General features: G+C 34.9%; 1 protein-coding gene across 1 annotated transcript in view; it reads left to right on the top strand.

The window, feature by feature from the left end:
* LOC145981182 (uncharacterized) overlaps positions 1-16,808 on the top strand; it is a 110,888-nt gene that overhangs the window by 62,571 nt on the left and 31,509 nt on the right. Inside the window, exon 2 of the mRNA XM_083114304.1 lies at positions 10,769-11,199. Within this exon, the coding sequence (XP_082970430.1) occupies positions 10,799-11,199 (401 nt within the window). The 5' untranslated portion in view covers positions 10,769-10,798. The remainder of the gene's footprint in view (positions 1-10,768; positions 11,200-16,808) is intronic.

The following is a 16,808-nucleotide window of genomic DNA, read 5'->3' as shown; positions in this document are numbered from 1 at the left end:
ACCATGTTTTGGATTAAAGCTATGTTAGATGTATTTTTGATGACTTATGAAATCACACATGACTACGTTAAAAAGGTTTTAGTCAATTAAGCCTCAGAGATATGTTATTTTATCAATGCACTTGCTAGGATTGATAAAATATTTATACAGACTAGGATGAAATTTTGTTGGTATGCGGTATATTTTAGTTGTTTTATTCTAAATGAATAACAACGTTAATTTGTGATTTATTTTGACAGCATATTAAAGGACTTTGACATGATCATATGATATCTTTGCACTTGAAGATATTATAGTAATGAGCTTTCACAAGGTATTGTCAGTGTGATGTCATTCTCTATAAGTGTGATATTAAGAGTAGACACAGATTGATTAATTATTTGACGATTTCAGATAGTATTTTCTCAATTGCAAACTCAAAGCAATTCTGATAATCAAAAATTGATTCATGGTTGTAAATTCTTTTAAATATACACATGTATATGTTTGACAGTGTTATACATCTGAGATTATATATCCAATATATATGTTCATACTTCATAAATGTATAATGTAATATTTTCTTCATCATTGCAAAACATGATAATGATTTCTTAACTGATAACATGTTGTTTATTTTGTTGGTTTGAAGAACAAAAAATACTGCTTCGTTTCACACCATACCCATGAGGGTTGGTTGATTGAGTTCTTCTCTTAGACTGTTGCTTAAGGGTGGTACAGTGAGTCACAGTACTTTATGCACAATTTTTCTTTAGTCAGATGTCAATGTAAAAATTTTCTCATTTTTCGTACTTCTTTCCTTGAGTCTGAAACATTAGTTCAGGTATGAAGTATTCATCTGTAGAGTTTGCCTTAAGTTGATCTTCGTAATCTGACATTGGTCCTCATTCATATATCTTGATCCTTAGTTGTGATTAATGGTGGAAAAATTCAATATAACAAATATTCTTTGTTATGTGTATTTTGGGTGCAAAGAATGTATAATATAATGTGATAGCATGTGCATAATAGATTTTAATACTAAGAGTTAGCTGTTGCTTAAAAACATTTACTAGAGCTATAAGATTCCAAGAGTTGAATATAGGCTCAAATAGAAATAAACTTGACAAGAAGCAAGGACGTGTTGATCCAAGCGTAAGTCAAGTAGTAGGTTCCTTTAAAATGCTAGAATGCATTATGGCTCCAAAATGTGTTCACAAAGGGCAGAATAGGAAATTCGTGCCGTGACGCTGTGAGTTCAGGAACAACAGTTATTTATGATTTATAATTTTTGTGCGCACATCATAATTTATACATTTCTTGCATGAATTGATTTGTGAAGTAAGAAATCTTATTTTCGGCACTCCGTAAATCTGAGGATATTTGCTTCTCAATGCAGGGACTTAGATTTTGTCTTGTTAGCTGATGTTACTAGATAAATGGATAAATTCCCAATGGGAAACTTAGTTGGATCATAGGTAACTTACTCTACATATAGAAAATTATAATTAATATATTTTTGGCTAAATAAAGATTAATATAGAAATTATGCTCTCAGATTAAGAATGAAGTTCTGAATGGTGCTTCATTGGTTCATAATAAATAAAAATGTTATGCAGCTACATTATTTTATGTAAAAATGGTTCATATGGAACTTCACTAGATAATAATTGTTGGTATGTAGAACTTGATTTTTTTTTTATTTGTTTTGCAACATTATTATGTACTAAAAACTCATTATGTGTAGTTGCACTGTATTGGTTCATGATGAACAAGTTCTTGTTGTATTGTTGGAAAACAAATATTCAGTTATACTCAGATGATTGTAATGGTAAACATGAAAACAGTTTGTAAATATAGGGGCATTATATATTTCAAAAGTCTCAGTAGTGCTCAGATCTGTTGTTGTGGGTTCGTCCCTTGTTGAGCGCTAGTATGACAATAAAAATAATACATTGTCATAACAACATTTGAAAATGGTTAGGCTAAGTTCAAAGTTCCACATTTGTTCAATATTTATAATAAGTTAGTCATAACAGTTATTTTTGACTGGCAATATGAAAAACAAATATCTTCAATCATATGTGTTCTTTCAGACAAGAAAGATATGATATATTCAAATTTATAATTAAATTTATTGAAATTGTGTACATTTGCATTGGCTTCAAGGTTTATATACAAAGGTCAACTCTTTAAAATTGTTCAATGTATAATATGATGTCATACTTGGTATTTTGTGTCAACATTCAAAAAATGGTAATTGTAATCATTAGATAAGTATATTGTGATATACATAGTAAAATAGCTGTAACAGAGCAAATATGTACATTTACTACACAAGCATTCAAGCTGTTAAGCGCTTATGGACAAAATATAAAACAAAAGCAATTGAAGATTGCACATACTAAAAAATTTGGCTTGAACGAGTTGCTCTAATACTAATTGTCTGTGACTTGAGAAAAAAGAGGGGAGCTGAAGATGGAACAAGGATAAGGACAGATATAGCAATGTGGGATGGTGATATATTTCTACAATAATTGTTGCTTTTAAAGCATTAATCTTGGCAATGTTATAATAACTTGGATGTTTAAGTTATATAGAAGACTTTTATGACTTGAATGAACTTTGATCATGATATAATCTGATAAAGATTTGAAAATTGTGGAATGACACTGATATGTATAAAAGATGCCATGTTGATTTTGAAGCTGTTAATTAGGTATCTGTTTTCATCTTCCTTAACGGGCAGGCTTGTAAATGTTACAGTTCCTCAAATGAGTGCTTCGAGGAAGGTTGCATAAAGTGACACTTATATGTTCTACGTTTGGATGTGGTTTGGTCAGATGATGAATTTTGAAAACTGAAGCTCAGAATTGTGGATACAAAGACTTTCTTTCTCCTGGAAGGAGATAACAAAGATATATTTTCTTCTTATGTATAGCATGGATATGTTATAAATGTTCTTGTAAACAAATGCATAATTTGATGCTCTTGTAATTTTTGTTGTTTCTAGTTTTTTTTATCAATTTAATAATTATAAAGGTATTTATTATTGTTTGAACATAAACACTATTCATCAGTATATGTAAATTTAAATTTCCTTTTCAATATAGCACCATAGCTACCTATTGCGCTGATACTGAGTTTGAATTATACAGACTAACATGGTTAAAGAATCTCAAAGGATTGAAACTGCTCTCGCAAATCAGCAATTACACTATCGTAATCTTCTTGAGTTTTGATACTCTGGATGATGGCTTGTAGTTCTGTGTGAATATTGTTTGTTTCATCATTTAATTGTTGTTACAGTTGTTCTGCATTGGTGGTCTGGGCTTGTCGAAATATCTCGCTCATTTTTTAATTTGCCTACACTCTCCTCAAAGTTTTGAAGATTGTCCATTGAGGCCAAATTGGTGTATTTTTGCAGCAGGGATTTGAGTTCGGCATCGATTTTGAGAATGGGATCCAGACACTGAGACTGGACGCTGGCTATCTCGGATTGGAGACTGGAGTTGAGAGTTTCCTGTAATGCTGAGCAGATCAGTGCGTAATTTTTTGATTAATATCGAGAACAAGAATATCATGGGTGTGATCATTGTGTTTTGTTTGACCAAAAATATCATTAGGCATTGTGGTGATGGTTATTTATTATAGGATAGGTGATTTTATGAGTTTATCATAATTTTCCTGCAACTCTATATACAGACAATCATTTGCAGATATATCATATGTAGTGACAGTATCCATCTTATCATATTTAATACGATAGATATTACTCCCAGTAAATATTTTTATCTCACCCTTATTCTCAGGATTTATGGTGAATTTTAGTTTCCCACCAATGGGGAATTTGTAATAATTTAATTGTTTTTGAAAATATAAAATATTTTACCAGTATCATCATTGTATGAGGGGCAGTCAAATGAAAACCGAAGACCCGCTACAAAGTGACAATGGAGTTTGTTTCATTCAAAAGTAATTGCCACAAGTTGTAAGACATTTATCCCACTGGGAGACGAGACGATCAATTCCAGTCTTGTAGACAGAGTTAGGTCGCTGACGGATCCACAACCTCACCCACTGTTGCACTTCCTCGTCCAAATGAAACCGACGTGCACGAATGTTTTTCTTGAGGTCACCAAAAATGTGGAAGTCACAAGGGGAAATATCGGGGCTGTACAGAGGATGTTCAAGCGTTTCCCAGCCAAACGTCGGAAGCTTATCCCTCACCAGATTTGCAGTATGGGGACGGGCGTTATCATGCAAAAGGATGATTCCGTCCGACAGCATTCCAGGGCGTTTTGACTTTATGGCGCATTGCAGTTTCTGCAGCCTTGAATTTCTTTAGTGGGGGAGAATCGACGTGTTTCGATTGTTGGCACCACGTTTCGTCCCCTGTGATGATACGTTACAGAAACGCATACTCTTCATCGTGGTACCGCTGCAAATGACTCAGACATGCAGTCATTCTGTCAATCTTTTGTCCCTCCGTCAGTTGATGCGGAACCCACTGTGCGCAAATATTTCGGAACTGCAGGTGATCTTTGATAATGGCATGCACAGAGCCATGACTAATGCCAACCTGAACACGAATTTCTTCCTCTGTGATCGTCGGTCTTCCCGGATCAGACCATGGATCCTTGCAATCACATCAGGTGTAATGGCTCGATGGGCCTGTCTCTGGCGCGGATCGTCTTGCAGTGATGTGCGTCCTTCGTGGAATCTCTTCTGCCACTGGTGCACACTTGTCAGGGACATGCAGTGTTCGCCATACACTGCAGACATGCGACGATGAATTTTGCGTGTTCCAGCACCCTCAGCCACCAAGAAACGAACCACACACTGCTCTTCTTTGCTTGCCTCCATTTCCAATGATGGACAAACACACTTTTCACTACGCTCACCTCCTGAGCAATGATGAAGCAACTGTGTGGACCTGTGCATTTTCACTATGCATTTCTCCTACCCTACAGATGGCAGTATCGATATGTAACAACAGTGTTGTCAACTTTTGCGAGGAATGTGTTTTATGGTGGGTGTTCGGTTTTCATTTGACTGCCCCTCATATTCTGTTAGGATACCGTTCAAGTGGATAATTAGCAGTCCATTTAGTTTAGACAAAATGTCAGTGAGATTTGGTGGGGCTATTTAAACAGGTTCTTCCATAGCTTGTTTTCTAAACCGAAACAGATTCATGGTTATTTTATTGACAAATGTCACATTGGTTCTTATTTCCCAGGCAATAGTGACCCCATGGTAATGTGTGTATATTACATGAGAGAATCTGTCTCTTGTCATCCTCTCAATGCAGGGCAATTTTCCTCACTTTATTTGTAGTCAGTATGTTATCTACACTTTGGATTCTCCTTTCCTACCTTAATTTGGGAGACTTGGTTGTGAGGTAGTGATAATAATCATCAAACGAAATTTTGTTCTCTACTATGCTTCTACCAACTCCCTTGGCTTTTTTAATAGTGTTTTTCTCTGATCTAATTGCATACATTTTTCTCGCAATCCGATAAACTCTATAATAATATAATTATTTTTCTCATCTTTTAGTTTGCCCGGTACCTTTTTGTTGTGGGAGGGGATACCAAAATTATGATTATATGAAAATGTATCAAAATAATCAAGCAACTCAGGGTGTTTTATAGCTTCATACAGATTACGTGTTTTGATGTAATATACAAAACTATCTGTATCGATATACAGGAGAAAAATGTCATCCTTATAATAGGGTTTTATTTTATTGTAGTGGATCTCCAGCATATGTATCTTAGACATATCTAGTACTGCAGATCCCACAAAGATTGGTTTGTTGAATTTGAGTATTGCCTGCTCCATTTGGAAAAGTGACAAATCTTCATTATATATTTTGTGTGATTTGAATCTTGGATTTCCCACCAATTGATCGGATACCAGCCTCACATCTACGCGCTTCCTAATATTCTCCATGATCTTACCATAGACTGCATTATTCATTAATGTATAGAAGTTCCTATCCAAATCTGACTTGGCAGCTCTTGTGTTGGTTTCAATATAAGGCTTCAACCACTCCAAATGCCTAAAACTAATGACTCTTTGAATTTGTACTATATTGACCCCCTTGTCCATCAAGAATCTTAGATTCTTTAGTGGATAACATATCTCTCTTTAGACTCGAGAGGCATCAGAAGCTTTTTCTGTTTTGATTCAGGTGGGCACTTAAACTCAGGAGCTGGTGGCAAATCAGAACACAGATTGTGTAAATTATAAGGGAAAACAAGATTCACCTCGGCAAAGAGAGCATACTCGGTGTCATAAAAATTTTGGATATCTATTGATGTGGGATCCATCCACTCGAAACCACCAAGAGGGAGTTTCTGCATCATCGAATAACCATACAAATTATTTACATCTGCATAGAATATATAGCTGGAGGATTTATCTGGGTTATATTCTGTCATATGTGTATTGTTGGCCCTCGCATAACTTTGTGTGCATTGTACCATGCCCCTACGTACGGCTCTCTCTATGAAGAGAAGCATGTCACGTCTGTATTAGCTCCAGTTCGATTTTTGTTTTGAGCAACATAGCTGGCCATGCTAACCCAGGGAGGGTATAAAAATGTGCTGGAATAGGCAATTTTCTAAAAGCTTGGAATACGTCAGCAAGGATTGTCACACGCAATTTTAGATAGACATCATGGTAGTCACCCTGTGTCCTACACCCTAATTTCTCACACATCAGTTGAGCATTATGGTAATCCTGATCTGTGATATTTTGTTCTCTAAGTTGGCTATAAAACTTATCTTGAGGAGAAAGAGACTCATCATCAAATTTAGTATGGTCAGTCACAGATTCATATGGGTATACCATTTTTTGTCTAATATGTTCTATGCCCAATCCGGGAAAACTATTAGTTGTAATTTGGAACTGGTCATCGGATAGTTTGCTAGCGAGAGAGAAATCGCATGGAGTCCAGGAATCTTATCTTAATAATGCCACCACCAGGAATCTTTACTGTTTTGCTGAGACTCATATCTCTCTCCTGATTCTCTGCTAACACTTCTATGTTCTCTAGTATGAAAAAAAATTGGTGACAAATTTTTCTTTCTGTATTTTGAGACAGCTATTACACAAAACTCCCAAATTTTCTCCTGTGAAATGATAATGGTGATAAACTTTCTTATTATCATTTTTGTCATCTGAGATAAGTAACAAATTAATGACAATAGCATTGTCATCATCGATGGTGCTTATTCTGAGAGGATATACAAAATTGCTGTGTGCTGTATAGGCATATTTATTGATTGCCAAGGGATCTCGCACCCAATTTTCAAATTTTGCTATATCGGATATAGCAACAGGATACTCGATACCCCACATAGCATACTCAAACTCTACCTCATACTGCATATAATGATGAACCTACTCTGGATTGTTTTTCCTATCACCTGGGTAAAGTTTTGCCAAGACACACCACAGAAAACACTTGTTATCATTATTTTGTATATTGACCACAACCTTTTGGTTCTGAATATCTACTGGAAGGGGACATAGGTAGAAGTAGAGAGAGGTGAGAATTGACTTATTTTCAGTTCCAGTCTACACAATTTCCAACCAGATTCTTTGGCCTCAAATTGCTCATGTTTTGTCAGCAATGTGTCGATAAGCTGGACATAGATTTGTTCCAAATTATCTATATCACTCAAATATAGACTCTGAGTCTTGGTACAATGGTGACATATATGACGTGTTTCATCAGGTTTCTCATATTCAGAGAATAGGATGATATAAAACTTAATAGATTTATTTTTAGGTTTATTTTTCTGGAGTTATATTATTGAAGATTTTATGTTCTTCAAGAAATTATTAATATCACAGCGTGGCTCCGATTTGAAGGAGGAATCATTGAGTCGACCGAAAGAACCACTAGGTGTGGTTGAAGATCTGCTTTGTTTTCATTCAGGGCCATCAGTTGAAGCTATATCTGCTTCTGTTTTTCTAGGATTTGTCTGGCTGGTTTAATGGTTGAAATTCACAACTCTTCTTATGTCTGTTCATATTGTGTATGCTAATAGCATTTTCACAATAGGGACAGGGTTGGGTTGGTATTAGAGGATTTTTCGGATGACCGGTGCATATTGCCCGGTGTTTCGACATATTTGATTTGGATACGAATTTACCACAATTGGGGCATTCAGTTTTAGCCATTGTTTTTTATTTGGTATTTATATATAAATTTTTCTGGACATACTACAATTCTAGAGGGTATCGATATTTCAATCTCACTTGGAAATAATATATTTAGCACAAACACTTTTTAAAAAGTGAATATAAACTAATCTATGCTTAAGTATATTAAGAATAGTAAATTATTTTGGGTATTGGTTATTATATATACATTTTGTTGGAGACACAACTCTATGCCTAAGTGTATCAAAATTGCAAAATATTTTGGGTGCTGGTATGTTATTTATATTACTGGAGAGACAGGTTTATGCCTTAGTGTATTAAGTAATTGTATATGTGTCACAATTGCTCTCACAAAAATTTCCTTATAACTACTCTCAATGACAACTGCTTTTTAACAACTGATAGGATAGCTCGAGCGAAACATATATATATGCACTCTCAACCAATCAGCAAGGGGTCACGTGACCCTGATGGGAAATTCCCGAGCTAGCTTAATTTCTGAGAATTCCCGAGCTAGCTTAATTTCTGAGAATTCCCGAGCTAGCTTAATTTCTGAGAATTTGCATGATGGGAAATTCCCGATCCAACTAAATTTCTCAGAATTTTCGAGCTAGCTTAATTCTCAGAATTCCCACCAAAGTCACTGACGGGAAATTCCCGAGCCAGCTAAATTTCTCAGAATTTTCCTCGAGCTAGCTTAAGTCTCAAAATTCCCAACGGAGTCACTGACGGGAAATTCCCGAATTTCACTTATAAGTATAAATTCCTTTTCTAAGAATCTGAGAGAGGGGGTAGAAGGGCTATACTAATATTATATATACACCCAACCAATTAACAGGGGGTCAGGATATTCCAGGCCAGCTTGGCACTGTGTTAATCATCTTAGTATACATTTCGTACAATGATCCGGCAATTTGTTACACTTACAGATTAGCTAAACTCCACCAGAAGATATAAAAATATAGCATAATTTTAGTCAATTTAAGTCAAAATAGGCCCTGATATTAATCAACCCTCGTACCATGAGTCCGCAGAACCAATCAACTTATTCTAGTTATGGAAATAGTCATGAATGATTCCACTCAGCACACACTTATTATCTCCCCCTCTTGGGCAATTGATGCACAGGTATTCTGTGACCTTCCACGATAAAGCCTCCTTCTTTCTATTGTCTGATATCAATGACTGAAAGAAAAGAAGAGGGCCTTCCCATTGGTCTACTGGTAGCATCATCACCTTATAATCAAGGTTGAACCCAGGCTCAAACCCCAGTGGAGGCACCTAGTGGATTGGATCCCAATTTAAACTGTAGGTCCAGTTCTGATTAGCCTGATGGTGCATAAATTGGACTTCAAACACCAACACAACCAATCAGTCAATGACCTGGAATGTGCTCAGACTGAACTAGGATTTTGACCACATCTAAAATATCTTATGCCTGAACTTTTCAATGCCATAGGATGGGTGTTTATGCTTTTACGTAACAAGCATCTCCTTGCGAATTTCTTTTGGAGAATTCCCGTTTTGTAGAGCCACACGTTCAGAAGATAATCCTGAATTTGAACCCAAATGTAGGAGATTGCAAGCATTACTTCTTTATTTTCTTTTATATTCTTTAAGTTTTGATTGGAAGCTTAATAATGATGTGTGAGATCACAGTTTAACTTCAGATAGTTTTATTTACCAATCTTCTGTGAAATCAGAACGTAAACTTAATATTAAAGTAGATGGTACAGGCTTAGGAATCCATGAAAGTGGTGCAAAATTCTAAAATCCTCGGTTCGATTGCCAGTAGACATCTTCTCTTTCAAAAGCATGTGTGTGTGTGTGTGTGTGTGTGTGTGTGCTGTATGGTATTTTGTATTCAAATTGAACACCAGGGTGGATGAAAAATAGATTTTTATTTTTAAAAAAATATTATTGATATTTTTTTATTTAAATCGATTCTTGTTATTTTTAAGAAAAACATAAAGATATTACAACAGTTTGATTAAAGGAAATTAAAAATTACATGAAAGAATACATTTCTCAGTTTCTGATACTGAATGTATGAGCCTACTATGGAAATATTTGTTGAGTGTGTTAATGAAAATATAATAATTTTAGTAACTTTTCTTACAGTGAAAATAATACATTCTGGATGTGGTATATACTTGTAAGTTAAAATATTTTTATAGTCTTTGTAGCTGAATTTTGGCAATTTTTTAAACGATATAGTTTGGGAGATATTAGCTGCTGTGTTTATTTGCAGTTTAAAGATGACACTATTGTATGGTTTTACATGATTACTATTTTCTATAATTTTCTACACAAAATGTTTGCTATTTTTGTCTGTAATAATTATTGAATTTTAAATCAAGATAAATTTAAGTATGTTTACAGTTTACATATTACGTTTCCCTTTGTATGAGCTTTACCCCATCAGTAGATATATTTTGTTTCCTTTCTTAGCATTAAATGGTTACAAGATTAATGTACTTTCACCAAATGTGATTCTGATATCTACAAAATCCTTATGTACATTTTTCTATAAATTATTTCTTTCTTTAAAGCAATTTAAATCAAACCTGTTCAACACCATCTAAAGTTTGTGTGTAAAATGTATTTTCAGATTTCAAGTGCCTCACCCTCATCATCACAAATGGAGTCTGTCCCTTTGACCCCACTACTGAAGCCAGATCCTGACCTCATGACTTGTTCAATAAGGAGTGAGACCCAAGATATTCCTCTTCCTGAAGAGTCAGTTGAAAATTCTTGGCAGCCAGCTTCATTATCATCAGTTAATAAATCTGAACCTAAGGAGGAACAAATGAAAGTCGAAGAGCCAGAATATGTTGCCTTTCACATATATTTGCACTCTGGTGCTGAGATGAGTGAATTTTTGCCAGAGGATGTTGAAGATTTGGATACGAGTGAAGGCTTTGCTCAGTTTGGTGCTGTTGAATGCAAAAGTGATGAGAGATACAATGTTAATGTGAAGTCTGAAGATGTGAAGAGTGAATTCACAGTTGAAGATGAATATCCAGCTGCAGAGACACAAAGGTGAGTGCATGAAGTATTTTCAAGTGAGTACCACAATAATTTCATCAGTAAAGTGAACCCTGAAAAGTTTTACCTAGCGCCTGAATTTTAAAATTCATTTCTAAAATAATGTATATTTTTTACAAAATATTTTGAGTTCCCTTACAGAAATTTCCATTAACCCCTTTAAAATGTCAAGTACAGTATGTGTTTTTTAACCCATTAACGCCCACAATCCCCATTTTTGGATCGCACGTATATTGCTTCACTGAGAAAAATTTATCAATACATTTTGTTGTTCTTTGCACATGAACACATGAGTGACGTTTCTTCTTGCATGATAAACCAAAACAAACCTTAAACATACATTTTAAATACATTAACATACATTTTAAATACATTTAATACATTCATTTATGTTCAAAAACGTAATATTTTTGTTCGTCAATTTTTCACTTTATAAAAATAATTTTAAAATATAAAGTTTTCAGTTTTGCTTTTTTTTTAACATAGCAAGCTTATTCTTTCTAAATAACACCTTGATCAAGATCAGTGTGTATATCAGACGCCATTTTGTTCTCCAACGTAATTTGTCTTGACATGTAAAAAAAATAAACTTTTTCGGTGCACATAAATTTCACTTCCCTGTAAGAATAAGAGTTTAGTCTTTTTTACAATAGTGAGAAAAATGCCTAGCAACTTGAACATTCCTCCCCACAGTGTGTATAATGGACTCTTCCAGATAATCAGCTACTTGCAAAGTATTGCACAATCACATTGTTAATCAATGAATGTGGCAGTGGTGTTTCTCGGCTGAGTCACGTTAGACAGGACAATGAGTCGACACAGGTGTCTGACCTTGAATCAAGCTCTAGATCTCTTGGAAGACCCCAACTTTGGTGTTAGTGACAGTGATTCAGATGAAGAACATTGTGGTACAATAGATATTGTGGAAATTCCGCCAGAAAACATAAACATTATTTCAGAGTTAGAAGAAGTAGATGACAACATAATTGAGGACAAACTTCCCTGCGATGTTCCTGGACCAGTGGAAATTCAGACAGCATCATCATGTACAAGTGAAAATTGTTCTTCACTAAGCAAGAAGAGAAATCACGTGAATAATTCTACATGGAGGAAGGTGGAAGCAAACTACAGTGAAGTAATTCCCCCAAATGACAACTGCTCTCAACGGCAAGAAGACATCAAGCAGCAACTTGCAGTTAAGACTGCAGTAGAAATATTTGAATAGTTTTTTCATGACAATTTGTTTGACTACTTACACGTCAAAGTGTCTTGTATGCATTACAAAATAATAATGACGGTTTTGAATTGTCAGTGCAGTGCCTGAGAAAATTCATCGGAATTCTTCTCTTTACTGGTTATCATGAATTACTAAAGGAAAGATTGTATTGGTGTGAAGATGAAGATCTTGATACACGTTGCAAACGTTGGTGCATGAGCAGGAACCGGTACTTAGAAATTAAAAGATTCTTTCATGTGAGTGATACTTCTCTTTTGACAAACCTGGTTGGCAAACGTGACAAGTTTCAAAATTCGCCCTCTGATTGATATGTTGAATACACATTTCTTAAAATTTGGAGTTTTCTCGAGCCATCTTAGTGTAGATGTTCAGATGGTCCATTACTATGGACGACATTTTCTGAAGCAATTTATTATAGGGAAACCAGTGAGGTTTGTCAGTGGGCATTTTGTTGCACACAGACATGTTACTGCTACCGCATGGACGTTTATGAAGGAAGAAATTGTGATGAAGAATCAGCATATACATTAGATGCAACTGTCGTATTGAACATGGTGTCTGTTTTAGAGCACCCTCTTGACCACTAAATCTAGTTTGAAAACTTCTTCACTAGTTTCGACCTCATGGTTTAACTGAAACAAATAGGAATTTGTGCTACAGGAACTGTTCGTATCAGTCTAATGAGTAAATGTCCAGTAAAAGATGACAAAACAATGAAGAAAGAACCTTGTGGTTCATATGATTTTAGATTTGATACTTACAATGAGGTCCTTGCTATTACATGGAGAGTGGAGAGACAACAATGTGAAAGTGATGTCAAATCATCAGAGAGTGCATTCACTTTTGCAAATAAAAAGATGGTCAAAAACAGAAAAGAAATGCTTGGCCATACCTCAACCAAAGCAATTTCTGAATATAACCAGCATATGGGGGGAGTCGACATGGTTGATTGGTGTGTTCAGAAATATCGGACAAAAGTTCGAGGAAAAAGGGGTATTTCCCTTTGATCACAAATGCAATTGGCATAGCTATAGTCAACGCACATGTGCTGTATTCATTAGTTCATGGCAATATTCCACTTCTCACCTTCCATCGGATGATTGCTCGAACATGTCTGACCTCTTTATCTGACAGAAAAACCCCAAAGGAGCAAAATGTGTTCTGCAAGATATTCAAAAGGATACATTGGGACAGTTCATACAGAGGATTGAAGAGGAAAAGCAAAGAAAATGTGCAGTTTGCAAAAAAAATATCTGCAAAGAGTGCAACAAATGTAATGTTGGTTTGCATGTTGATTGTTTCAAGGTGTGGCACAAATAAACATTTCAGTCAAAAACAAGAACATTATCATGTTTGCATAAAATGTATGTTTTATAAACATTTATATATATACATTTATCATATTCATGTTTGTAAAATGTAAAAATGAAAATGTTCAGTTTGCAAGCAAAATGTTTGCAAGGAACATTGCTTAGCATGTTGACTGTTTTAAAGTGTGGAAAAAGTAAACACTTATATGAACACAAATATGTTACTATGTGTTTATGATAATACATCCATATTTTATATCTTTGTCATACATATGTGTTATGTATCAATGGTTTTCATATATGTTAAACGTAAGTCAAGATGGGGAATTAGTTGTGTAAACGGAAATTGAAATGATACTAATTTACATGCTACAAATGGGGATCGGCCATTAAAAATATATTATGAGCAAACTCTGATATTTTTCGTTCTATTATGGCAATATTCAAAGCTCAGGTGACCGTAGGCAACATTTTTAAATAAAAAAATCAGAGAAAAAAAATTGGGCATTAATGTTTCTGTCTTCCCTGTATCACGTAAAACTAAACTATAATAATGAACATGCCATTATAAATTTTTGCACTGTTGCTAGAATGTAGAGTCTGCCATATATTAGATTGCATTATGTAGTTACCTGTAGAACCTTCTTTAGCAAGAAGGCAAAAAAATTAATTACTTTCAATCCATTGTATTAATAATAAATTAAATGTTTTAAGATCATATTTAAAGATGTGTAGTAGGGTTATGAAAAAAAAAAAATTAGCCAGTAGTAGAAATCAATGAACTTTTTAATAGACTCAGAAAATGACAATTATTTCATTCAATTCATAAAAAATGTTCCGCACCAATGACAATGAAAATTCTCAAACTTAAGTACATTCAGCACAGTCAATTGTATTAGTTGAAAGAAGCTTCAGATTCAAATATTTATCTGTTTTGCGGCCTCCCCCATGGCGCAGTGGTAGCGTCATTGCCTTGTAATCAAGGGGTCCCGGGTTCGATACCCGGTGGAGGCACAAGTGGTTCGGATCCCACTTTAAACTGTAGGTCCAGTCCCGATTAGCCTTACTGTGCATAAAGTGGACTTAAAACACCAACTCAAACCAATTTATCTGTTTTGCATTTCTGGTACAGTTCTTCCATTAATTTCACCCCTCGTTCGGCACAAATATTCGTCCGTGGTATATCTACAACGGATCTTTCAACATTCCAGTGAATTACAAAGCACTTCATGGCTGCAGAGCAATTTAATTCGAAAATTCCATCGATCAGTTTCTGGTGAATCTCTGCGTTGAACATTTGATTCGAAAACCAGGCTTCCTGCCATGTATTTGAGATGAAAGCGCACGGTATTTCCAGTGATATTCTCCATTTAGGAATGAGGAAGTACGAAATAAGAGCATATATAGCACGTGAATTCCATCTGGGATTGTGAAGAGACGGTAATTTTCTCCATTTAATTACTGGGTATGCACCTGTTTGTTTAAGGAAACTGAATGCTCTACATAACTCATACAGAAATCTAAAATCATCTCGCCAACCTGGATTTTGAACAGTTATCATTTCACTTTCTGGCTTGTAGGACATTGTATTGCTGCAAAACATTGTATTGTTTTATCACTTCGTCCACGAATTCGTAGTTGAGAGTTGGTTTGGTAGAAGAAATCGGATTAAAGAAGTCTAAGACATGCTTTACGATTCTATCAAGAATATGATGCTGGCAGCCAATGTACTGTGGCTGATCAAATCCTCTTTTGATCATTTCACTTTTTAATTTTTGAACAATTGCATTCACTCGTCCAGTATTTACTGCTGTTGTGTCACATATGATCATTTTGAAGTTCTTCCACGCATCAAATTCATTCAGCAAACTTTGCAGTGCATTAAAAATATCCTGTGATGATCTGCTTTCACATTTTACTATACCTAATTTCAATTCTCTAAGTGAACTCTTCAAGACTACCACTTGATACTCGTGATTTGCAATTCGCTTACCATCAAAATGAAGGCAGAAATGTTTCTCTTCTTGCAAAATAGATTTTATTTTACGCTTCGCATCTTCGCCACTTCTTATAACAGCTCGCCAAACACCTGACTGTGATGGTGTTGGAACACTGATTCCATCTTCGGCTAGACTGGAGCACACTACAGCAGCTTTATTACTTGAAAGAGATTTTTTTGTCACCAACTTAGCTGCATGTGATGTTGAGAAACGCACGACTCGTTTTCTTTTGTCATTTTCATTTTCACTTTCTTCTGATACAGATGCTGTGTCAGAAAAGATTTCATCACTACTTACTTCTGTTGATGATGTGTCATCTACATCAGTGGCAAAGACAGCGTTTGGTTCAGATTGTGAATCCAATTTTCGCACTCGCTTAGAGGGATGGATGGACGATTGTGGAGCAATTGTGCTTGTTACATATCCAATTTTACCTTGTGATTTAACTTGTAACTTGTATAGTTCTTTATCTTCTTGGCACAGTCAATTTCCGTCTGTTTTCGTTATGTCATATATATTTTCTATTTTAACTTGAAATGAATCCTTTTTCCTCTTTCTATTTTTATCGTTCTCTTCAATCAATTTAACTACTTTTGACATAATTGTTTGTTTTGATAAAATTGGAAAGCTAAATTTTGCCCAGAGAACAGTAAGCTCACCAGTTACCATAGCCATTCTTTCTTTCTTATCTTTCGCTGTTTCCAGAAGTGTATGATAGCGACCAATAATGTCTTTCTTTCGCGGAAGTCGAGTAAAAGAACTAAGTGTTGCAATTATAGGTACATCTCTTCTTTTTGTTGCACCAATAGCTACATTCTGCGTCCACGATTCCGCATTTTTCTTAATCGCTTCACTTGATTTATAATATGCCATTATAATACTAATATTGAACTACCAAACCTGAAAATAGAGAAAATATACACAATTAGTCACTTAATAAATAATCATTTAACAATTACTACATTAATTTACTAATTATTACATTGATAATGTCCTTTTCAAATGTTGTTTGTGGTATTTTTCGAAAGAGCCCTTAAAATAATTATTGATAATGTG

Source organism: Lepisma saccharinum, chromosome 29, assembly GCF_977018435.1.
Source record: "Lepisma saccharinum chromosome 29, izLepSacc3.1, whole genome shotgun sequence".
In the NCBI taxonomy this organism is placed as follows: domain Eukaryota; kingdom Metazoa; phylum Arthropoda; class Insecta; order Zygentoma; family Lepismatidae; genus Lepisma; species Lepisma saccharinum.
This window is presented reverse-complemented; position numbering and strand designations above follow the sequence as displayed.